Source organism: Mobula hypostoma, chromosome 19 (genome assembly GCF_963921235.1).
Source record: "Mobula hypostoma chromosome 19, sMobHyp1.1, whole genome shotgun sequence".
Lineage (NCBI taxonomy): Eukaryota > Metazoa > Chordata > Chondrichthyes > Myliobatiformes > Myliobatidae > Mobula > Mobula hypostoma.
Genome location: NC_086115.1, coordinates 48,984,707 through 49,010,171, shown reverse-complemented (window position 1 = coordinate 49,010,171; position 25,465 = coordinate 48,984,707). Strand labels below are relative to the sequence as shown.

Sequence of the window (25,465 nt, the reverse complement as noted above, 5' to 3'; positions counted from 1 at the left end):
ATTTCTTACTTGCCGCTAAGAGGGCCTGCAGCAACTTTATATCTTCCTTCTGTTCAAGGAACAATACATGCCCCAAATAGAGCATCTCAAAGTTCAGAGGTATCTGGGACCTAAGTACCTTAACTAATGTTCTATGAATACCTTCCCAAAATAGACTTAATTTAGGGCAATCCCAGAAAATATGAAAATGATTTGCCTCCTTGGAGCCGCACCTTCTCCAACACATCACATTTGTATCTTTATATTTTTCCTGATATGGGGTCTTGAAGTATCTTATAATGTTTTTCCAACAATGTTCTCTCCAAGTCAAAGAATTAGTCAAGGACCATTGAAAGCTGCAGATTTTCCCCCAAGCCTCCTCTGAAAGTACCAACCCCGCTTCTTTCTCCCACTTCTCTTTAATATACAGTGTATTTACATTTTTAGCATGGGAGAGTGCATTATATAGACGAGAAACTGATTTACTAGGTATTGAACTGCAAGCCGAATTCAGAACCTTGAAAAATTCTAATTCTACTGTTGATAGGTCTGTATATCTACAACTCTGGTTAACATAGTTTCATATTTGAAGGTACCTAAAAAAGTCATTATGTTCTAGGCCATGTTTGTCCTGCAGGATTTGGAAACTTTGTAATACTCTTTTATCTATAAATGAGAGGTAGGTTGTAAGACCTTTCTTTATCCATAGCTCAAATCTTTTATCTCCTCTGTTGGGAAGGAATTCGGTATCATATGCACACCATCTAAAGAGTTTTAACATGTTATTAATTCCACATGAATTAACCACCTTCTGCCATACTTTTAATGTAAGATTTATCCAAGCATTATTGAATTTTTCCAACTGGGCCATCAATCCTTTGTCAGCTATTGAGGCCTGAAGAGGAAAACTGTCAACTAATCCAAATTCTATTTCCTTCCATCTAGCCTTATATTCCCTATTACACCAATATAACAGAGGGGTTATCTGTGAGGCATAAAATTAATTTCTCAGGCAAGGAAGAACCATACCTCCTCCTTCCTTCCCTAACTGTAAGGTGTTATATCGAATTCTAGGTTTCCTTCCTTGCCAAATGAAGCGGGAAATCCATTTGTCCCATTCCCTGAATTGATTATCATCCACCTCCACTGGTAAAGTACGGAAAAGATATAATAACCGAGGAAGAATATTCATTTTTATAGTATTTATCCTTGAATTTAAACTTAAAAAGGGGATAAGATTCCATCTATGCATATCTGCTTTTATCTCTGAGATTAATGGCCCATAATTTACCTGTGACAGTGTTGAAAGATCCCTCGGCAGGGTTATTCCTAAATATTTTAATGATTTAGCTTCCCACTTAAGATCGTATGTATCCTGCAATTTTTTGGATGGTGTATAATTTAGGGACATAACCTGTGTTTTCTTTACATTTATTTTATAACCTGATATTTTCCCAAAGTCATTCAACAGTGTAAACAATCCTACAAATGATTTTTCTGGTTCACTCAGATAGACCAAAACATCATCTGCGAATAACGCCACTTTCTGTTCAATCCCTACCACCTTGATACCTTTTACGATTTCGCTCTGTCTTATTAGTTGGGCAAGTGGTTCAATATATAGCGCAAAAAGGAAAGGAGAAATTGGGCATCCCTGTCTAGTGCCTCTCTCTAAAATGAAGGAGTCAGAGAGGTCCCCATTTATCTTAATTCGGGCTGTAGGGCTGTCATATAGAGTCTGAATTACTTTAATAAACCTTTCTTGAAAGCCGAATCTTCCTAACACTCTGTATAGGAATGCCCAACTAACTGAATCAAAAGCTTTCTCAACGTCCAATCCTACTACCATTGTCTCTGTCTCGTTCTTATTAACCTGTTCTAATATGTGCAGAGTTCTCCTTATGTTGTCCTGTGTTTGTCTTTGTTGAATAAATCCAGTCTGGTCTAAATGGATTAGGCCAGGTAAAAGCTTTTCCAATCTGCGCGCTAATATAGATGTAAATAGTTTGTAATCTAAATTAAGAACACTAATTGGCTGATAATTGCCACATTCTAGTTTATCTTTACCCTCTTTAGGAATAACTGAAATAATCGCTTCTCTCCAGGAAGGTGGAGTTTCTCCTCTCTGCAAGATCCAATTAAAGGTGTTAAGTAGTAATAGGGCTAACTGTGTCTTCAGGGACTTGTACCACTCTGAGGTAAACCCATCAGAACCCGGGGACTTTCCAGCCTTTAACCTAGAGATGGCCACGTTCAGTTCTTTGACAGTTACTGGTTCTAATAAACTTTCATTTTGTAAATCTGTAAGTTTAGGTAGATCTAAAAAATTCAATACACTGTCTATATATGGCTCATTGGGGGCCCGGGGTTGAGAGTACAGCTCTCGATAATGTGTTTCAAAACTCTCTTGAATTTTCCCTATTGTACTCTCCACAAGCTTTGTCTTTGGATTCTTTATTTTATGAATTGTATTGTCTGCTTGTTGTTTTCGTAATTTATATGCTAATAATCTAGCTGATTTACCTCCTACTTCATAATTCTTTTGTCTCAGGTAAAGAAAATTTCTTTGAGTTTCCAACGTATAAATATCATCAATTTCACTTTGCAATTTCCTAATTTCCTGTTTTCGATTTGAATTACTTTTGTTGCTATCTACAACTTGAAGTTGTTTTAATTTTCCTTGAAGGTCTGCTAATTTTTCTGCATTTATTTTTTTCATGTGAGTAGTAATGGAAATAATTTTCCCTCTCAGTACAGCTTTCAATGTATCCCATAAAATCACTGGTGATGTTTCTCCCATGTCATTAAGGTCTAGATATTCTTTGATTTCTCCCCTTAATCTCTCCATTACTTTCGGGTTATTGAGTATATGTGAGTTTAGCCTCCATAGTGTTTTCCTCATTTTCCTTTCCAGGATTAGAGACATAGAGACTGGGCTATGATCTGACAGATCAATTGTTGCAATATTACAGTTTTTTATCCTGAGTCTATCTGTATTAAAGATAAAGAAATAGTCTATCCTTGAATAGGCTGAATGAGGGAAAGAGTAATATGTATAATCTTTACTAGTAGGGTGTAATTCCCTCCAGACATCTATGATTCCCAACTCCTCCATCAATGAATTCACTTTCCGAGTCAGAGGTTTATTCTGAGTAACTATTCTTGAAGAATCTAATATAGGATTTAATCTAATATTAAAATCCCCTCCACAAATTACTACCCCTCGAGAACTGACCATTAGGTCAAAAATGTGTCTATAAAATGACCATTCACTACCTGGAGGAGCATAAATATTCAATGTTATTTCTGTACCTTCTATTCTTCCTGTGATTTTTACAAACCGTCCTTCTTTGTCTCTAGTCTCTGAAATATGTTCATAATTAAGAGTACTTGATATTAAAGTAGCTACCCCTCTTTTGTGACTCAATTTATATGATGAATAAAATACATGCTTAAAGCCCATTCTTTTTAATTTTCCATGTTCAGATTGGCTCATATGTGTTTCCTGGAGGAAAGCTATTTGAGCCCTCTCTTTTTTCAATTTAGACATAATCTTATTTCTTTTAATTGGATTCAAAACCCCATTAACATTATAGGAAATTATTTTTACCAATTCAGTTTGCATTTTTCTCTAGTAGAAAAAAAGCACTCTCCTTTTCTAACCAAACAGTAAGCAATCCCTTCTCAACAGTAAACCAAGACATATAACCACACCCTAGACATTTCTGAACGTATAACATTTGAAAATTTTTCCCGACTTCCCACAGTGAGGCCTGAGCACCGACCCGCCTCAGTTCAGAGGGATAACCTCTATCTCCACCCTGTGTTAGAGGACCCTCAGCAGTTTGAATAATCATAGAGAATTTTCTCCTATTTATGTCTCGACCATATTGCTATCATTCAAGTTATTCCGCCTAGTTTATTTTCAGTTACCAGTTTTCATTTTACTTTTAAGTCCGATTTACTCTTTTCAGTCATTTCTCTTAATTAATCTGTATTCTCTGTACATTCGCGTCAATATTTGCAGCTTTTCCTTGTAGTTTGACACTCTGGTTCGAGTGGAGCGTCCTCGCCCCACTGACTGCCACGACTTCTGCCGAATCCTCTCCAGTAGTGACTCCGGTTGGGTGATAACTTTAATAGGTAGTCCCCGGTCCGCCAGGTCCAACGTTGCCTCCTCCACCATAGCGTAAGTTTTTGTCCCTTCGTCGTAAAAGACTCTCAGCCGAGCTGGATACAGGGTCTGGAATCTGATGTTGTTTTCCTTCAGGACTCTCCGTGTTTCCGTATATTCCTTCCGTCTGGCAAGAATCCCCGGTGCGTAGTCGTGGTCTAAACTGATTTTGCAGTTGTTCCACATGAAACCTTTCTTTTGCCATGCTCTTTTAAGCACCTCTTCCTTCGTTCTGTAACTGAGAAATCTGATCAGAATCGATCTGGGCTGGGCGCCTGCCGGAGGCTGTGGTGCCAACGCGCGGTGAGCCCTTTCTATCTGTAGGTCTTTTGCAGCCGGTATATCAAGGTTCTCTCTAAGCAGCTTCTCCACGAAGGGAATCATCAATCCGGGTTTACCTTCGGTTCCTTCGGGAACTCCGTAGATCCTCACATTTTCCCTTCTCGAGCGGCCTTCTTGATCTATTAGTTTCCACTGGAGCTGGTCTTGTAGCTTCAGCATTTCTGCTATCACTTCCTCGGCGTTTTGTAGCTTCTCTTCAATTCCAACAATCCTCGCTTCGGCTTCATCTATCCGCGAGTTAGTTTTTACTATTTCTCCTTTAATATCTTCCAGCTGTTTGCTGTTATCTTGTCGGAACTCGCGAATCTCTCCGAGAATCAAAGACAGAGTCACCGATTCCCCTTCATTATCTCCGTCCTGGCTTGCCGTGGGGGAGCTAGGCCCGTCGCCTTGCTGCATCTCTTTATGTTTATCAGCCTTCGAAGCGGACTTTTTATTCTTGTTCTTAGACATCATCCTTGCCCCTTTTATTAATATAGTTATGCAATATTAAGTATTTGTCTAAATTCGATTTTGGGGCAGTTTACCTTCTTTTTTGTCGAGAGACCTTTTCCTTACGCCGCCATTCCCTTGATGACCGGATTTTATATGTTTCAATCAGATCCCCCCTCAATCTTCTAAATTCCAATGAGTATAAGCCTAGTTCATCCAGTCTTTCATCATATGAAAGTCCTGCCATCCCAGGAATCAATCTGGTGAACCTTCTTTGTACTCCTTCTATGGCAAGGATGTCTTTCCTCAGATTAGGGGACCAAAACTGCACACAATACTCCAGGAGTGGTCTCACCAAGGCCTTGTACAACTGCAGTAGTACCTCCCTGCTCCTGTACTCGAATCCTCTTGCTATAAATGCCAGCATACCATTCGCCTTTTTCACCGCCTGCTGTACCTGCATGCCCACTTTCAATGACTGGTGTATAATGACACCCAGGTCTCGTTGCACCTCCCCTTTTCCTAATCGGCCACCATTCAGATAATAATCTGTTTTCCTGTTTTTGCCACCAAAGTGGATAACTTCACATTTATCCACATTAAATTGCATCTGCCATGAATTTGCCCACTCACCTAACCTATCCAAGTCACCCTGCATCCTCTTAGCGTCCTCCTCACAGCTAACACTGCCGCCCAGCTTCGTGTCATCCGCAAACTCGGAGATGCTGCATTTAATTCCCTCATCCAAGTCATTAATATATATTGTAAACAACTGGGGTCCCAGCACTGAGCCTTGCGGTACCCCACTAGTCACTGCCTGCCATTCTGAAAAGGTCCCGTTTATTCCCACACTTTGCTTCCTGTCTGCCAACCAATTCTCTATCCACATCAATACTTCACCCCCAATACCGTGTGCTTTAAGTTTGCACACTAATCTCCTGTGTGGGACCTTGTCAAAAGCCTTTTGAAAATCCAAATATACCACATCCACTGGTTCTCCCCTATCCACTCTACTAGTTACATCCTCAAAAAATTCTATGAGATTCGTCAGGCATGATTTTCCTTTCACAAATCCATGCTGACTTTGTCCGATGATTTCACCGCTTTCCAAATGTGCTGTTATCACGTCTTTGATAACTGACTCTAGCAGTTTCCCCACCACCAATGTTAGGCTAACCGGACTATAATTCCCTGGTTTCTCTCTCCCACCTTTTTTAAAAAGAGGGGTTACATTAGCCACCCTCCAATCCTCAGGAACTAGTCCAGAATCTAAAGAGTTTTGAAAAATTATCACTAATGCATCCACTATTTCTTGGGCTACTTTCTTAAGCACTCTGGGATGCAGACCATCTGGCCCTGGGGATTTATCTGCCTTTAATCCCTTCAATTTACCTAACACCACTTCCCTACTAACATGTATTTCCCTCAGTTCCTCCATCTCACTGGACCCTCTGTCCCCTACTATTTCCAGAAGATTATTTATGTCCTCCTTAGTGAAGACAGAACCAAAGTAATTATTCAATTGGTCTGCCATGTCCTTGCTCCCCATAATCAATTCACCTGTTTCTGTCTGTAGGGGACCTACATTTGTCTTAACCAATCTTTTTCTTTTCACACATCTATAAAAGCTTTTACAGTCAGTCTTTAGTCTTCAGTCTTTAACCATTCTCACTTCAAAAATGACATCCTTGATGCTTGTGGTAATGTCTGATGAGCAGACTGGTGACGTGGTGCTCGCCCAGACTGATGATTGTGAGAGGTACCTGTTCAGTGAATTGTGCTGTCTTAATAATGTACTCCAACTCGGGACAGCCCTCAGAGTCAAGAATGGGACAAAGTTCATGCTCCCCACTGTCTTCTCCATGATCCTCTGGAAGGTGGCAGGGACTCCCGATATGCCCTGGGGCATCCTTTCGAACTGGAAAAATCCCAGAGGGCAAATAAATGCCATCTTCTCTTTACCAGCGTCACTCATCAGGATCTGGTAGTATTCACTCCTCAGGTCCAGCACACTAAACCACTTTGCCCCGCTCAGTCAGGCCAGCACGTCTTCGACCCTCGGGACTGCATACTGGTCGGGGACAGTGCACCGGTTCAGACTCCTATAGTCCACACACATATGTACCTTTCCGTTCTTCTTCCAGGCCACTACTATTGGAGATGCATAAGGGCTTCGGGATTCAGAGATGATCCCAACTTCCTTTAACTTACGCAGGTGCTGGCGCACATCTGCAGGAGCCAGTCACCGCAACCTCTCTCTGAACAGGGTGTCCTCAGTCACCCAGATGGTGTGGCGAGTGCTTGGAACAACCCACATCGAACTCGCTAAGGGAAAAAACATCTTCCAGCTTCAACATCTTCTCCACCAGCCTTTTCTTCCAACCCAGTGGCACCGGCGAGTCCCCAAAGTTAAAGGCCTCAGCAGTCAGTTCCCTCTGTTTTCCAGTCATCTCTTCTCCCCCCCCAAGCAGGCCTCACGGGAGCGCTCAACATTACAGTCACTCGGAACAAATGCGCCAGCGGCATCCCTCTCTTAAAGGTGATTTCTCTCGTTGTGGTGTTCCTGACAATCACAGCCATCCTGTTCGCCTGTACCACCGAGGGCCTCAGCACTTCGTGGCCTCACCAGCACTCCAGCCGGAAATCATGACTCCCCCTCGAAGTCTTCCGGGGCATCCACTAAAAGGGCCTCACCATCAAGCATTCCGGGAAATCTGGGGGTTCCCATCACCCTCGCTACTTCCCCGGGCCTTATTACCTTTGGCTTCGACTGGGTGCACTACACAGTCCCTCACTTACATTCAGTATCCAACCCAGGGTGGCTCCACACTGCTTCAAAAGCAGCTTGAAACATTGGGTGCACAGCCCGGGTCTCCAAAAAGTTCTCACCTGCCCTTTCCTGGCAGGAATACTCTGTTGAGCAACCATGTCACATTAGAGGACTTGCACCAATGGTCGGTCTTCGGTCGTCTTCCTAGAGAGGAAATCACCACTGTCTAAGTCAGCTACCACGTCATGCACCTTTGCCTCTGCTAAGGCAGCCTCAGCTTCACACTCCTCCTTGAGCACAATCAATGTAGCTTCTATATGAACTTTCTCCATGCTTACACAAGCTTTTCAATTAGCATTTCAGCTTTGTGCTCATCATACACTGCTCTTATTCTTTCTGCTTCAGCTGTAGTGTGAGCTGACACTGCAGCAATACCAAGCATGATCAGTATGAGTTTAATAGTGACTAATGATAAACATATACTTCTGTCAAAGTACATCTAAATGTTTACCAACATTAAGAAATCTTAATACTCCCAGATATTGCTGTTCCAAGGCTAAATGGAGATGGATGTCTTTCTACCATGTGTGTTTGGAGTCAAAATCCGAATTAACCATGCAGGAAATGATGTAAAACAGCCTGCGAACAGGAAGTGATGTTTGACGAAATGAACTGCGCTTCTAAAGGCAGAGTAGAGTGTGATTAGTAATTTTGCAGATGGCATGACCATTGGAGTTGGTAATGAGAACCAGAACCTTAGGTTACAAGATGATAAGGTGGTGGGATGGACTGAGAAATGAATTGGAATTTACTTGTGGCTAAGTATGAGGTGATTTTGGAGAACTAAGGACAGGACTAAGTAAATGAGTGGTTGAACCTAAAGAAAGATTGAGGAACATCCAAGCTTCCATGAAGGTGGCAACACAGGTAAATTAAATGCTGGAGTGTCGCAAGGGGATTATGACACAACTTTAAGGCTCAGCTGGAGTACTGTGTACATTTCTGGTCATACCACTATAGGAAGGACATTGTTGCTTTGGATAAAGTGCAGAAGAGATAATCAGGATGTATTTCAATTGTGGGGAGAGACCAGATGGATTTGTTTTCCTTGCAGGAAAGGAGGCTGAGAATGGACATGACATGGGTATGCAAGATAATAAGGCATGAAAAACATTGATACAGTAAAAGTCTGATAACTTGTTATTCTATCATTTGCAAATCTTAATCCCTTTGTATTCAGGGTAATATCCAATAATTGTTAAAAAATCTGCATCTGGCACCACTAAAGCCATGGAGGTGTCAAATTATCAGTTTTTTTTTCCTTCAGTAAAGGTGTATGAAACTAGAGGGCATAGGCTTAGAATAAAGACTAAAATATCTAGTGTAATTCTGAGGAGAAATTTTTTACCTAGAGAGTGGTTGGAATCTGGAAAGCTCTGCATAAGGGGTTTATAGAGGAAGGTGAACTCAACTTTAAGAAATATTTAGATGACTTTTGTATTGCCAAGGCATGGAAGGTCATGAACCGAGTGCTGTTAAAATGAGATTAGAGTGTGATTGGGTGCTTGTCATTTAGCATGGACATGGTGGGTCACAGAGCTGCTTATATTTCCTATGTGACTCTGTGACATCCATCCTGAGTATTTGGAAGAAAAGCTGAGCTAACATTTTCTGTTTGTATCCATTCGTCCAGAAACATGGTGGCCATGAACATCAGGAGGGAAATGCGTCTGAAAGCAATTCTTCCAGCCTTAATGAAGAAGAGGTTTTGAAACTTGTCAACATGTTTGAAACTCGCCTCTCCTTTCTTTTGTTTCAACTTATCAAATTGTTAACTTCAAAAAGAAAGAGCAGGTAAAGCAAATTTGATTTCAGCCTATTTTGGATTGGTTTTTTTTTCCTGAACATTTGCAAATGTTTGTGCAGGATATTTAACTTTGTTTAAAAATATAATTTAAATTTCTGCCTGTGCTGAACTCTGAAACTACTTTTGAGATAGATTCCCACCCACCTTTAATTTTGTAACTGGTGGGATTGAAACCCATAAAATTTTGTTCCCATGTCTTGTCCAGTTCTGTAGTCTTCTTGGAGGCAAGATCTAACTTGATGCCTTTTATTGTTGTCTCAAGCTATTTCTGTTATCCAGCCACATGAAAAACCTGGAACAACAACAAGCTATTAAAACAATTGTAAATCATTCAGCATCTTCCCTAATCAGAGGCTGTAGGTGAACGATGAGATCCGCTGTCTGCTGAGGGCCAAATCAGAGGCATTCAAATCTGGTGATCAAGAAAGTTACAAGAGGTCCAGGTATGATCTCCAGAAAGCCATCTCACAGACGAAGTGACAATTCCAGATTAACCTTGAATCAAGAAAGGATGCTCAGCAGTTGTGGCAAGGCTTAAATACTATCACCTCTTATAAAGTTAAATTGATCAACATAGGCGACAACAAGCTCAATGCCTTCTGTGCTTGCTTTGACTGTAAAAACATGGAGAAACCATCATGAACTCCCACAGCCCCCAGTGATCCTGTGGTTTTATGCTCTGATGCCAATGTATGAGCAGTCTTCAGGAGTGTGAACCCACAAGAAGCATCTGGCCCAGGCAGGGTACTTGGCTAAACACTTAAAACCTGTGCTGATCAACTGGCTAAAGTGTTCACTGAATCTTTAACCGCTTGCATCAGCAATCTGAAGTACCTACCTGCTTCAAGCAGCTTTCAATTATACTAGTGCTTCTGCCTCAATGACTGTCATCCAGTAGTACTTGTATCCACAGTGATGAACTGTTTTGAGAGGTTGGAGATTAGATGTATCAACTCCTGCCTGGGTTGACTTGGATCCACTCCCTTTTCCCTACTAGAGCAACAAGTCCACAGCAGAAGCCATCTCATTGGCTCTTCACTCAACCCTGGAACATCTGGATACTGAAGATACATACATCGGGATGTCCTTTATTGACTTCAGCTCAGCATTCAATGCCATCATCCCCTTAAAACTAATCAATAAGCTCCAAGACCTTGGCCTCAATACTTCTTTGTGTAATTGGATCCTCATTTGCAGACCCCAATCAGTTTGGATTGGCACCAGTATTTCCTCCATGATCTCAATCAGCACAGGTTCACCCAAGGTTGTGTGCTTAGCCGCCCCCCCCCCCATTCTACTCACTTTAACTCACTTTACACTTACAAATGTGTGGCTCAGCACAGTTCCAATGCCATATTCAAGTTTACTGACAGCACCACCGTCTTAGGCTGAATCAAAGGTAGTGATGAATCAGCAAGTAAGACCATAAGACATAGGAGCAGAATTAGGCCATTTAGCCCATTGAGTCTGCTCTGCCATTCAATCATGGCTGATCCTTTTACCCCTCCTCGGCTCCACTCCCCAGCCTTCTCCCCATAACCTTTGAAGCCATGTCCAATCAAGCTTAAGTCTTAAATACAGTCAATGACCTAGTCTCCACAGTTGCCAATGGTAATAAATTCCACAAGTTCACCACCCTCTGGTTAAAGAAATTTCTCTGCATCTGTTTTAAATGAACACCCCTCTATCCTGAGGCTGTGCCCTCTTGTCCTAGACTCCCCCACCATGGGAAGCATCTTTTCCACATCTACTCTGTCTGGCCTTTCAACATTCAAAAGGCTTCAATGAGATCTCTCCACCCCCTCCCCCCCCCAATTCTTCTAAATTTCAGCAAATACAGACCTAGAGACATCAAACGTTCCTTGTATGATAAACCTTTCATTCCCAGAATCATCCTTGTGAACCTCCTCTGATCCCTCTCCAATGCCAGCACATCTTTTCTTAGATGAGGAGCCCAAAACTCTGCACAGTACTCAAGGTGAGGCCCCACCGGTGTCTTAAAGCCTCAACATCACATCCCTGCTCTTGTATTCTAGAACTCTTGAGATGAATGTTAACATTGCAATTGCTTTCCTGACCTCTGTCTCTTCTTACAAGTTAACCTTTAGGGTGTTCTGCACAAGGATTCCCAAGTCCCTTTGCTTCTCAGATTTTTGGATTTTCTCCCTGTTTAGAAAATAGTCCGCACATTTATTTCTTTTACTAAAGTGCATGACCATGCATTTTCCAACATTGTATTTCATTTAGGAGGGGGATTGAAAATCATTGTATTTCGTGTAGGAGGGAGATTGAAAATCTGGCTGAGTCGTGCCATGACTACAACCTCTGACTCAATGTCAGCAACACCAAAGAGCTAATTATTGATTCCAGGAGAAGAAAATCAAGGGTACTTGAGCCAGTCCTCATCAGAGGATCAGAGGTGGAGAGGGTCAGAATCTTTAAATTCCTTGGCGTGATCATTTCAGAGGACCTGTCCTGGGCACAGCATGTAAGACCAATTATGAAGAAAGCATGGCAGCGCCTCCTAGTTCCTTGGGAGTTTGTGAAGATTCGGCATGACATGTAAAACTTTGACAAACTTCTATAGGTGTGTGGTGGAGAATATATTGACTGGCTACATCACAACCTGATATGGAAACACCAATGCCTTTTGAACGTAAAATCCTACAAAAAGTAGTGGATACAGCCCAGTCTGCCATAGATAAAGCCCTCCCCACTATTGAGCACATCTGCACAAAATGCTGTCGCAGGAAAGCAGCATCCTTCATCAGGAACCCCATCAATGAAGCTGTGCTGTCTTCTCACTGCTGCCATCAGGAAGAAGGAACAGGAGCCTGAGGACTCACCAACAGGTTCAGCAACAGTTGTTAGTCCTTAGCTATAAGGAATGCAGCTCAGATACACCAAATACTGTTTCATTTGTGAATGGGACAGCTGTACTAAAGAATCTCATTACATTAAAAAGGATTGGCCACTCAGTTGGTTCCAAGGCAGTTAAGTGTGGCACATAAGCCACTTGGAGATACAACAAAGATAGCTTTGCATCCTCATCATATAAAATTGGGGCTTATGAAAAATGTTATGAGAGAGATGAACAACAAAGGTAAAAACATTCAGTATTTGAAATAGATGTTTCCCAAAATAACTGATGCCAAGATTAAAGAAGGCATTTTTGCTGGTCCACAAATCAAACATGTCATCAATAACAGGCAATTGGGACTGGAGAAAATCACATGGAAGGCATTCAAGGATGTTGGAAAATTTTCTTGGCAAATACACAGCACCAAAGTACATGCAGCTGGGTGACAATATGCTTGAAGCATACAAAACCATGAAGTACAACATGTCACTAAAGATTCATTTTCTGCATTCCTATTTAAACTTCTTTCCTACAAATCTTGGCACAGTCAGTGACGAGCATGGTGAAAGGTTTCACCGGGACATTGAGATCATGGAGGAGCAGTATCAGGGCAACTGGAATCCATCAATGCTGGCTGATTATTGTTGGACACTTCAGCGAAAAGCCTCAGACACTGAGTAGAAATGAAAATATGAACGAAACATTTTTAGCTTGAACTTTTACAAGCATCATTGCCATTAGGCAATTAAATGCATTATATTCAATAAAAGTTAATTTCTTGTTTCTCCAAATTCCTACATGATACAAGTAGTCAGAAATTATGCTTGTGTTCAGCTTCAAGCAGTCTATCATAAACAACAAAAATTCTGAGGAAGCGACACTTCAAAAAAAAAATGCTGTCCAGTGTTGTTATTCTGTGGATTTATTGAGTATGCCTGCAAGAAAATGTATCTCAGGTTTGTATATGGCGACATATAGGTACTTTAATAAATTTACTTTGGATTTGAAATTAACTTGTATCAATAGTGTTCCTGTTTTGTTGTGGGAACCACAGTGATGGAGCACAGTCACAGTGCTCCATCTAGGTGGAAAAAATGTTAAATGGGATTTAACATTTAATTTGGATTCTATCATTTTGGATTATTAAACTAATATTTTGTTTTTTTTATAGTGGAATTATGGATGATGAAATAACTTTGAAAGACTACAAGCATGCCTATTCTACATTACTGCGGGCAACAGCAGATAAGGACAGTACCTTACTACAAAGAGTGGAAATGATGCTGAGTTTATTAAAACAATTATCGTCTAGTTAATGGCGGCAAGATTTTTTCTGACTTTCTGATATTTTGTTCATCTTTGTTGACATTAGAATGATGCTCAAGACTATATTTGAACAGTCAGTAATGTAACCTTTCAAAGATGATGCAGCAACTTTTCAAGGGCTTCTTTGATCTATGGAGATATAATCATATGGCATTATCAGTCTGGATACTACTAGCAACAAGTATGTATCACCAATTTAAAGTTAATTACTTGAAGCAATACTGTAATCTACCATTTGCTGCTGTAGTGAAATTATCATTGGGAATCTGGGAACTTAGTCTGCATGAGAAATCTAGTTTCAAGCAAATTGGTAGTTATGGTGCTACAGTCAGCCATTCCATTCCTGAATTAAGGAGTGAGGTGAATGATTAATATTCCCCTCTATTGATGATTTTTTCATGTCAGCTGAGTGTAGGATTAGATCTGACAATGGTATCTTTTTCAATAGTTTCTTGAAATCTACTACCTCAAACTTTCCATATGAATAAGGTATTTGGTGAGAAATTGAGATCAGTATCCCAGCACGAGACACAAAAAAGGAGGAAAATGGTAACAATAGCTAATTCCAAGCTTAATTATGTTTTTCTAATTGTAATTATATCCAGCAAGGATACAAATATATTTCAAAATATATCAGTGACTTGCTGTCTGAAATGTTAATCTTATTATTACAGGCACATGAACGGCTCTAGCTAAATTGTGTAGAACAAAAAAGGTGCCGTAATAAAACTCTGCCCACTAAATCACTTTGCAAGACCACCTTCAGTGTCATAAACTAGTATTTGGAATATTTTGTAAATTACATAATTATAATATGTGAATGTTAAACTGCTTTTAAACCATGAGTGAATGCTATGTTGGAAAAGTAAGCAAAATGTTATGGTTTCAGTTCAAAATGAAGGGACCTGTGGTGACTTATCAGGCTCTTTAGTATGAAGATCTTTTTTTTCTTAGAATTTGTGTTTCAGGAAGCAGGATTTATTCCCTAGCCATGTTTAATTTTGAGAGGGTTTTCTATAATCTGCAGTTTGTGCTCCACTATTACATTAGCTAGGACTCTGAACCAGCAGCAAGGGAATAGTAATATACTGTATGTATAGGCTAATAAGTTGGCAGGATTGATTTCCAAGCAATTCTTAAGTAAAATAATGAATTTTACAAATTATGAAGGAACATTTAGATTTTCTGTAAACCATTTGATGCATATTGTGTGACCAGAGGTAGAGTGGTATATTTTAAGCTACAGATGATACACTCCATTCAGAAAAGATTTTTTAAATTGCATAGCTTACAAGTTGGGACTGATATTAAGAGTTCCAAAGGCATAACTGTAAAACTCTTTGAAGTATTCTACCATCATGAAAAATGCTATATAGAAGTTATATTTTGTATGTTGCATATTGTGTTCAACATGTTAAATATCTGCAGTTTCATAATTGTTTTAATAAAGAGTATTCAATAGTGTGATCTTGAGATTTAAAGGTTTATATTGTGCATCTTGTATAATAATGGAACTTTGCTAACAAGTTGTAAAGTTTGTAATTAACTGTAGATAATTTAAAACGATGTGCAATGATCACCAATGGGCAAATTTGAATGCAAAAATTGTAAATCAGGGCTCAATATTTATATTGTAACTTTAATGTACAATTTGAATGCATAACAAGCATGTATTTGTAATTTGGAATGACTAACTATCTTCTAATTAGTATGTCTATGAAAATTATGATATATTATCCTGTTATGTTATTCATAGTTTTATTTCCTTGTCCTTATGAGCTATTGTTTTTTTTGTTGTTTGGATGAGTGAATTTTATTTAAGGAAAAGTCTGAATTCATCAAGAGATTTCAGGTGATTTGTAAAAACTTATGTAGATGGAACTCAGAGGGAACATTACAGAACTAATTTTGAGTGGAAAAACCTGCTTGTGTATAGTTTATTGTAATTCTTTTTCATGATTGTAAACTTTTATAATTAGGAGTCTGGTTGTCATCAAACCTGGATGACATTGTGGCATTTAAATATTCAAATATATTTGGGGGGAGGAGTTCGCCCTGCTGCCAATAGCTAGATATATAATACCATGTCACATTTTAAAATAAAATATATTTAATAAAAAAGAAATTTCTTGTCCTTTACATTGGTATTGTACAAGTATCTACCCTGAAACAGTCGGTTGACAATCACTGAAAAATTATAACCATCTATGCAGTAGATTTTTTAGAAAAACAATTTAAGCATCCTTTTTATTACATCTATCCATGGTGTTTACATGTAGAATAATACATATTAAGTTTGACACATTTAAAGATTCTTTTAACCAAGTTTTAAAAATAATTAGGTGTGACATTTTGTCTCAGACATCAATGCTTATACTTAAAACATTCTTTTGTCCTTTAAGGTTTGGAAACTTTTTGGTATAAGTCTAAAGGATTACATTTAAAAGCAGGCTAACAATACATTTGCAATTCAAAATGGCCTTTGTCATGTTTTAATTCCTATAATTTGTATTTAAGTTTCTGATGGAGGTGTTGTACTCAGTTCAACAACTAGTTTAGCAAAGAATAATGAACATTACAAATATCAAACCACTGTTCTGAAATATTTCTTTTGGGCAATAATCCATTCATTGGCAATACTGGGTTCTGCCTTTTATCCCAATTATCAACTACTTTCCAAAAGAAATTGTCTTTGAAGAAAAAGATTGATTGGTAGTAATAAGAGTAGTATACAGCATTGAGATTTTCAATAGGATGATCATTCAGCATTACAGGTGGGAATACATCAATGATTCTTTTTGGATATTCGTTAACTTGGTTGGTATTCACATTGAAAGTAGTCACCTGTAAAGAAAATGTATGTTATTAAATACAGGAAGTGGTAATTTCCTTTAAAATATACCTGTCATAATTAGATATCTAAAAAGACAAACATCTCATGACTGTAACGACAGCCATTCATGTCAACTCCAAAAAAAAACCCCAGTTTGGCCTTTTACATGTGTTTCACAAAACACTAGTTACCTTTATCATAGCTATCACTATAGTTTCCCTAAGTAAAGTTGGTGTTAACTTTAAAATCAGAGTTAAGGTCTTTGTTATAACCATGTTTAACAAATGTAATCCCCTTAAAAACTTTAATGTCTTACAACCTTACAGTATTAGAATTTGATGCAAACATTGATGCATCTTTTTGACTTTTCTTAATTTCAGTTATTAGTTTTTGGTAAAGCAAGTATAGAAACAAAAAATCTCATCCCAAAGAAGTGAAATGTATCAGAAAAATACAAGCATTATCAATAGTTGGATGTCTTTTGAAAGTTCATATTACGTAAATTGTTTTATTGTTCCTGAGACATGAGCAAGAACTTGATCGTGTCAGTCAAATGCAATTTGCCTTGGCTTTCCATACCTAGCATGATTTTTTAAGTGCTAATAGTTTTTTTCTAACTAATTATTGTCTATAAGTGTCTTCTCAGCAACAGTGGAGAATCAACCCACCTGTCTCATTTCTTGCACGCTATTCCTATCGCATTATGCTTAATACCCTCAGGAGTGAAAATGCTTTGCATCTGTCAAGTGCAGCCCCAGTACACTTGGCGGGTGGGGGGAACTTACATTTGGCCCTTTAAAGAAATATATATGTTGGTCTCTCCTGTCATAAAAAGCTGCATCAATTGGTCCTTTCACACCTGGAAAGCCTTCAGAAATTAACATGGGATATCTGTTTCCCTCTGCATCCATTGTGAATGTTTGATCATTTTCATTATCATATCTCCAATACTGGGTACCTGTGTAAGAGCACAAATTAGCATTGATAGTAACTTACATGAATAAATGGTTTTTAACTCTTTTGATTATTACATCACCTTTAAAGAAATAGATGGCATCCTTTGTCCACGTCCATACATGTACGATAGCATCAATTCCACTACTTGGGATTCCTTGCCATCCAACTGAGATTGCGATGGGATCTCCATAACGTGTTCGATTATTCCGATTTTCATAAAGCCAATACAATTCATTTCTGAAGAAGTATGTGTTAAATTGAAATATCAACTCTCCATACTGATTTTTCTCCTTGTGAATCCAGTCAAATGCAGTGTCAAAAGGACTTTCACATATACCTAAGGAGAATAAAGGATGTAAATCTGTCATTTTTTATAATGTTTGCTCAAGAACAGCTGTTAGATGCGAGCCTTAAAATACTGTTGTGATAAGAAGCAGTTATGTGTATTGCAACAGCAGTATTGTGTAATAGTGTTTTGTAGGATTTTTCAAAGCATATTCTGTACTTTTAGCTTTTTCTTTCCTGCACCCTCGCCATCTCCAATTCTAGGTTGTTTATCAAATACTTTCATTTGGATCACTCATTAAAGGATGAAAGTTTGCTTTCGACTAGAAAATTTATGAAGAATTCTTTATGGAGAAAATTTAAGAATACGTCTGTTACAGAACACACCGAAGCTAGATATTAGGTAATGGGCATTTTCCACCAATAGAATATACATTTGGAATCTTGCTAGAATAATGATCTTCAATGCAATTCTGTCAATCTTCAGTATCATTACAAATTGCAGGGAATTCTTGATCAGCTGAGTAAGTGGGCCAAGGAATGGCAAATGGAGTTCAATTTGGAAAGTCAAATCAATGTAGGATTATCCTGGTGAATATAAGGACCCTAGGGCATCTTGAGGAACAGAGGGACCTAGGAGTTCAAAGTGCATGGTTCCCTGAAAGTGGAGTCACAGGTAAACGGTGGTGAAGGAAGACAGGCCAGAAGTCAGGGTAAGTGTGAAAGCTGGAAGGTCATGGTGCAGTTGTACAAGTTGCTGATGAGGCCACAGTTAAGGGTATTATGTACAACTTTTGTTATCCTGCTGTAGGAAAGATGTTATTAAATTAGAATGCAGAAAAGATTTACAAGGATGTTCCAAATACTTGAGGGAAAATGCATGGTCATGCACTTTGGTAGTAGAAATAAATGTACGGACTATTTTCTAAACAGGGAGAAAATCCAGGAATCTAAGATGCAGAGGGACTTAGGAGTCCTTGTGCAGAACACCCCGAAGGTTAACTTACAGGTTGAGTTGGTGGTGAGGAAGGCAAATGTCATGTTAGCATTCATTTCAAGAGATTTAGAATATAAGAGAAGTGATGTGATGCCGAGGCTTTGCAAGGCACTGGTGAGGCCTCATCTTGAGTACTGTGAAGATGTTCTGGCACTGGAAAGGGTCCAGAAGAGATTCCCAAGGATGATTCCAGGAATGAAAGGGTTATCATACGAGGAATGTTTGATGACTGGGTCTGTACTCACTGGAATTCAGAAGGATGAGGGGGGATCTCACTGAAACCTTTCAAGTATTGAAAGGCCTAGATAGAGTAGATGTAGAAAGGATGTTTCTCATGGTGGGAGAGTCTAGGACAAGAGAGCACAGCCTCAGGATAGAGGAATGTCCTTTCATAACGGATGCAGAGAAATTTCTTTAGCCAGAGGGTGGTGAATTTGGAATATGTGCCACATGCAGCTGTGGATGCCAGGTTGTTGGGTGTATTTAAGACAGAGATTGATGGGTTCTTGATTGGACATGGCATCAAAGGTTACGGGGAGAAGGCCAAGAAAAAAAGGATCAGCCATGATTGAATGGCGGAGCAGACTTGATGGGCCAGGTGGCCTAATTCTGTTCTTATGTCGTATGGTCTTTTAGGGGAGAAGGTGGGTAAGTTGGAGTGTAGGAGACAGGTAATCTTAGATTTTATATGTATATATATAGTAAATCTATACATATATTAGTGTAATCATATACAAAATCATGAGGGGCATAGATAAAGTGAATGGACTTTTTCTCCCCCAGCATTGTGGAATCAAGACAGTTTAAGGAGAGAAAGGTTTAATAGGAACTTCACGAGCATTTTTTATATACACACAGTATGTATGTGAAATGAGCTGTCAGAGGAAGAGGTTGAAGCAGGAACCATAATACTTAAAAGTCAATTAGAGGAGGTACATGGATCAGGAGTTTGAAGGTTATGAGCCAAATTATTGGGCAGCATGGTAGTGTAGCAACTAGTGCATCACTTTACAGGACTAGCTGTAAGATTGGGGTTTGATTCCTGCCATTGTCTAAGAAATTTGTACTTTCTGCCCCTGACCGCTTAAGTTTCCTCCAGGTACTGTGGTTTCCTCCTACATTCCAAAAATGTACAGTTACAGTTAATGAGTTGTGGGCATGTATGTTGTCACCAGAAGCATGGTGACACTTGAAGCTACCCAGTACAATCCTCACTGTTGTGATTTGATGCAAATGACACATTTTACCATACGTTTTAATGTTCATGTAACAAAGCTAATGTTTTCTCTTCATCTTTAAATGGGAGTAGCTTGGATGGACTTGGTCAGCATAGACCAATTGGGCTGAAGGGCCTGTTTTAGTGGTATATTACGCTTATGACTCTACACTGCATCATCGGTTTGTGATGCGCATGTCTGGCTGTGATGTGGTATGTTTTTCCAAACTAGTGAAACATTTGAAGACAATATTGCCTGGCCACGAGTTCGACTTTTGCTGGGGCCTTAAATCATATTATCATGGTGGTACTTGTTACAGGCTGCTACCAGGACAAGTCTTAATTCTGTACCACCATATGGCAAGCATCCAGGTAAATGGGTAACCTTTCAAGGCAAACCTTCTCCACCACCACATGCAACAAACCTACACTTGTTCCTCCACAATTTCTTTCCCCAGTTCCTAACATTTGCTGCCACTTCCAGCACTATTCCTTCTCTGGAGTAAATAATATTACATATAGTTGTGTTGTAACCTTACGATTACATTTTGTATCCCAGCTGATGCCTTCAGAGATCCATGGACATTCACAATATTTCAATCCTCAGCACTTTTGAGAAGCCTACCATTTATTTTGCAAGTCTTAATATTCTCCCACCAATGCTGAAGACATGGTAACAGCATTGTTTCAGAAAAGTGGATAATGACCATTAGGCAAAACAGTAGACATAAGCAGGTAATGCAGGAGGGTCATGTGGCCATTCCCTTCTCAAAATGTTACTATGATTGATACATTTTGGAATTACTGTCTATAACGTTGTTGATGGAAGGATAGTCTTCGGTTACATAAAGTTATTGATCAACTGAGCAATGGCTGATAATTTCTGAAAACTGGGGTCATTAATTTTGGACTTGCACAGCATAGAAACATGATATTTGACTACCATGAACAGACTGAACATCAAGTAACCATCTATATTTATCCTATTTACTAACATCTTTACTGTCACCTTTGTTGCCTTCGTGGTTTGTGTTTTTGTCCAGACACTTAATGATTGTTCTAAGAGTACCTGCCTTTACCACCACCCCAGGCTGTTTGTTCCAGATTGCTACCACCTGGTGAAAAGAAGAATCCTCTAATGTCTTCTAATCCTCATACTACTCATCCTAAACCTATGTCCTCTGTTTTTGGAAATCTGTTGTTGGTAAGTTTCTCACTGTCCACCTTCTCCTCATAATCATAAATATCTCAATCAATACCATCTTGGTTTCCACTCCAATGAAAACAAATCCACCCTATCTAATCTCCCCTCATAACTGGTAGGTTCCACCTAGTCTGGATGCAGTGGAAATTTATTAGGATATTGTTTCTTTGTTCCAAACCATCCATTGACATTTTCATGCATTTTGTTAATATAGACTTGTGTTCTGAAGACTATAACGTAAATCAGATCTTTTATTCAGTTGCCTTATTCGAAACCAAACTGAGCATACATCTTCACATCCATTAAATAGCTGAGAAAGTTCTACTTTTACAAAGTTCTGTGTTTCCCTAATTAGACAGTGGAAAGACTGAGCTACAACTATCTTGTATTTGGCCAAGCTCTTCTTTAAAAAAAACTCACATTCCAATGTCTGATAAACTTTGCTTCCTATATTTTCCTCTCTGTCCCACTGATACACCTCTGGCCCTCCCATCCTGGTTCCCTTTCCAACAACCAATTTTCATTTCTGTCTCTCTCCTAGTTGCATTCACATATTATCCACACACTTTACCCACTGAATACCCTCCTCCATCTAGCTCCATCTGCCCTTCATCTTTTCTTAATGGTTCCCATTAACACTTATTATTTATCATATTCCAGCACTCACAACCTTTGCACATCTCCTTACAGCATTTTTCTCTACCTTCACTCCCTCCTCCCTCACCTGGCTCCATCTGCCTTTTCTCCTTGTCTATTCCACCCATTACCCACCTACCTATCCCCCAACTTCCCCCACTTAGTTCACATTCACCCTATGACCCCTTTAACCCTTCCCCTCTCCTCTTTATGCAGAGTTTCCACCTGAAATATCAATAATTCCTTCCATACATACCACCTGTCAACACATAGACTGACAATCTGAGTTCTTCCAATAACACAAAATGCTGCAGGAACTCAGCAGATCCGGCAGCACCTATGGAGGAGAATAAACATTTTATGCTTTGGGCGAAGACCCTTCATCAGGACAGGAATGGGAAGCTAGAATAAGAAAGTGGGGAGAAGGGGATGGGTCACCTCTCTCTGAATCCCCAGCTTTTTCCTGTTATTCCACTGCCCAATGTCCTCTCTTGTTAGATTCTGTCTTGTTCATCCCAGTACATCTGCACATAACCTTCCAACTTCTTACATCATTTCCCCATCCCATCCACCCACCTTGCCCTTCATATTGATGATGCCTGACCTGAGATCCTCCAGCATTTTATGTGTATTGATCAAGATTTCCAGCTTCTCTAAATCTCCTGTGCCGAAGAGTTCCTCAGTAATAGTGTTTCATTTCTAAATGCTTAAAGTTTCCTGTATTTTGTAGTTGCTTCTTGCTTACTAGCTCCACAAACTAATGAAAATATCTTGAATGTTTCAATTATATAACCATCTTTGGTCAGAATTTAAATTTGAATTACATGCTCTTACCATAGAGTTGCTGAATGGCTTTTCTGTCAAGCCAGTCCAGTTCAAAAGTTGAATCCTGTGGGATATAGCTGGGTTGCATTATCGAACCCGTCCTGTAGCTATGAGGCAAACCCAGTACGTGACCTAGTTCATGGACAGCCACCTGTATATTGGACAGATTGGAATGTTTCATGAATTTAATTAATCAAAAGACTTTTTTTTACACATAGGGAATGTTTCCTTTGGAATTTCAATCCTAGATGAATTTATAAATTAAAATATTGAAGGTAATTGCCTTCAGGGTTGTTTTCATAAATGTGCATCAAAGCCCAGTCGGGATGTGTGAAGAGGTGCACAATCTATATACGCAATCTGGAATGGTCTTGATACCACAATTAGTTCTAATTTCCTGGAGGAAGGGAAGAATCCTTTGTCCCATGGCCATCTATTGATCTTCTCAAATGGTAAATACAACTAAATGTAAAATAAGTTTGGCGGTCTGCTCGTTACATTGTTTGTTTCTGCATTGTGTAGGTAACCTTGTAAATCCCTTATCCATAGCTAGCTCTCTTTTAAAAATTATTTGTGGAATCTATTTCTGCCACCTTTTCAGCTTAGGCGATCACAAACTTTGAGTAATTTATCTCTCCTCCTGAAGTTCTTCCTTGTTGGAATTTTCCTCCCAATTTTTAACTGCGGAAATTATAAAGCAATAATTAAAGGCCACCAGTATCACTGTATTGTTCTTGCACATTTAAAATCAGGCAACTAATTTGCTAAATTATTTTCTTTCCATTGTCTAATGGGAAGAAAATAGAGGAAATTATTGCTGCCATCGCACTATACAATAAACCTCATACCCATGTCATAGCACTTCTGATTCATAACTCAAAGTAAATAATCCATGTTCCAGAAAAACCTAACTGACCTATTCTACTTAGCATTAAAAGTCATGATGGAGTTCTGTTACACCCTACTTCTTTTAACTTATTATTCCTAATTAAGCACTTGTCGCTGGCTTTGTTTGATTCTGTTAACACAGCCATATCACTATCCAATGTGGCAATCTATGAAACTTACTGCACTTACATTGCATATATTAAACTCCATGAATTAATGTGACCTTTGGTTCCATAAGGTTGTTATAGCTGGGAGTGGTAATGGGAACAAGTCCCAATACTTACTAATAGTTCCAATGATCTGCACCTCAGATAGTCTCTGACAACCAAGTACAGTTCCTGAACTTCACATGTGGCTTAGCTACAATTCCATTGACAGAAGAAGGGGCAAAGGTGGGTTACAAGTGCCTTAAAACCAGTCGCTTTGGGCAAATGGGGCTCATCAGCCAGGGTTGGCAGCTCACCTAGGAGAAGGAAAACAATTATCCCAAACCTCCACTGCCTTGCAGCTATACCGAATCATGGGGAAGGCTTCAGGAGTAACCCCCGAGGGAAAATGCAGGAACTAGAGTCTCTAAGGCAGTCCTGTGTTGAGTTCAGTGCTGACTAGCAACTCCAGTGACATTGCTGATCCCAAACAATCTTTCCTTTTTATCTTTCTGTTGTTTCTTTAGGTTCATCAGATGCATGGAGAGGGGGGAGCTTGCTACATGGGTAACAGCTTGTTCTCCATATCGTACTGCCCTGGCTTGCATATCTAGACAGGTGGAATGCAACATCCATGGTCAACCCTGACTAACGAAGCCAATGTGACCTTTGTCATTTTAGCTATCTTCTCAATGTTACCTGTGATCTTCTGTATATTTCAATAACCCGTGGAGTATGGACATTGCCTTTTTTCCTGATCCTATGTGTGTATTAGAGCACAATTCTCTACGCTGCCTGTTTGGCATCCAATTTCAGAATATGCACTGTCAAGTAACTGCAACTTATAACAATACCATCTGCTTTGATTGATTCTGTGAAAGCACAGTGTATCTGCACAAGTCACTGGTTTGTGGAGGTGAGAGAAGTCAATTCACTTTACAGATAATAGGCAGTTCCAATCCAAGTTTCTTCAGCAAATAATTTTAGGAGCATCTAATTGAAGTTGCAAGAAATCAGTGAAAGGCAGAAATAAATGAGGGGTAAAAATGCTGGGGGAAGACTTACTTTCAGTAAGCTAATTCCATTCCTGTTGCTTGGAGTAGTAAAATGATCGTCATCATCAAAGTGAATATCACCTAATTGCCATGCGTGAGCAAACTCCTGCCCGTTGCCATCAAATGCCCGTGTGCAGCCCATATGGCGACCTACAGTGAATGGAAATGGATTTTCATGTTAGCTAATCATTATTCAGACTATTACATAAAACAGCTTGTACAAAATGCTTGAATGTAAAACAAAATCACAATTTTTGTGGTAAAATATTCCACTTATTGAGTTTATTCATTACTATGCTCAGTTAGTAACATAGCAACCTATTTTGTTCATGCTTTAGTAAATGACGTTATGACTAATACATGCGTTTAAAAAGCCATCAACGTTACCTTTTCCAAAGCCAAGTTTGATGTCGATCATTGAGGCAGGAAGGTCAGTACTCTCCTCAAACTCTAAAGGGATAACTTCACTCCACATCCTAAAAGCCATTTTCAGCACACGTTTCTGGTCTTCAACAGATAGCTGATTGCTATAACCTTCACCCATCAAACGCCATGTTAGCTTCGATTTAGAAAAGGCCATTTTCGCTGCCTTACTATCCATGTCGGAGTCGACTGAAAATACTTTATGTGTGGGAGAAAATAACAATTGCAAAAAACGCTTCTTGCGTCCCTT

At 39.3% G+C, this 25,465-nt stretch overlaps 2 protein-coding genes across 3 annotated transcripts in view; one reads left to right on the top strand and one right to left on the bottom strand.

The window, feature by feature from the left end:
- Positions 1-15,863, top strand: part of edrf1 (erythroid differentiation regulatory factor 1) — an 87,503-nt gene extending 71,640 nt beyond the window's left edge. For both annotated transcript variants that reach the window (XM_063071833.1, XM_063071834.1), the window contains 2 exons: positions 9,391-9,551; positions 13,596-15,863. In XM_063071833.1, the coding sequence (XP_062927903.1) occupies positions 9,391-9,551; positions 13,596-13,740 (306 nt within the window). In that variant the 3' untranslated portion in view covers positions 13,741-15,863. The remainder of the gene's footprint in view (positions 1-9,390; positions 9,552-13,595) is intronic.
- Positions 15,864-16,300: 437 nt separating this feature from the next.
- mmp21 (matrix metallopeptidase 21) overlaps positions 16,301-25,465 on the bottom strand; it is a 13,158-nt gene continuing 3,993 nt past the window's right edge. The window contains exons 2-7 of the mRNA XM_063071115.1: positions 25,180-25,465; positions 24,803-24,942; positions 22,713-22,854; positions 17,620-17,877; positions 17,369-17,541; positions 16,301-16,594 (exon numbers count right to left, since the gene is read on the bottom strand). The exon at positions 25,180-25,465 is cut by the window's right edge and continues 405 nt beyond it. Coding sequence (XP_062927185.1) covers positions 16,301-16,594; positions 17,369-17,541; positions 17,620-17,877; positions 22,713-22,854; positions 24,803-24,942; positions 25,180-25,465 — 1,293 coding nt within the window. The remainder of the gene's footprint in view (positions 16,595-17,368; positions 17,542-17,619; positions 17,878-22,712; positions 22,855-24,802; positions 24,943-25,179) is intronic.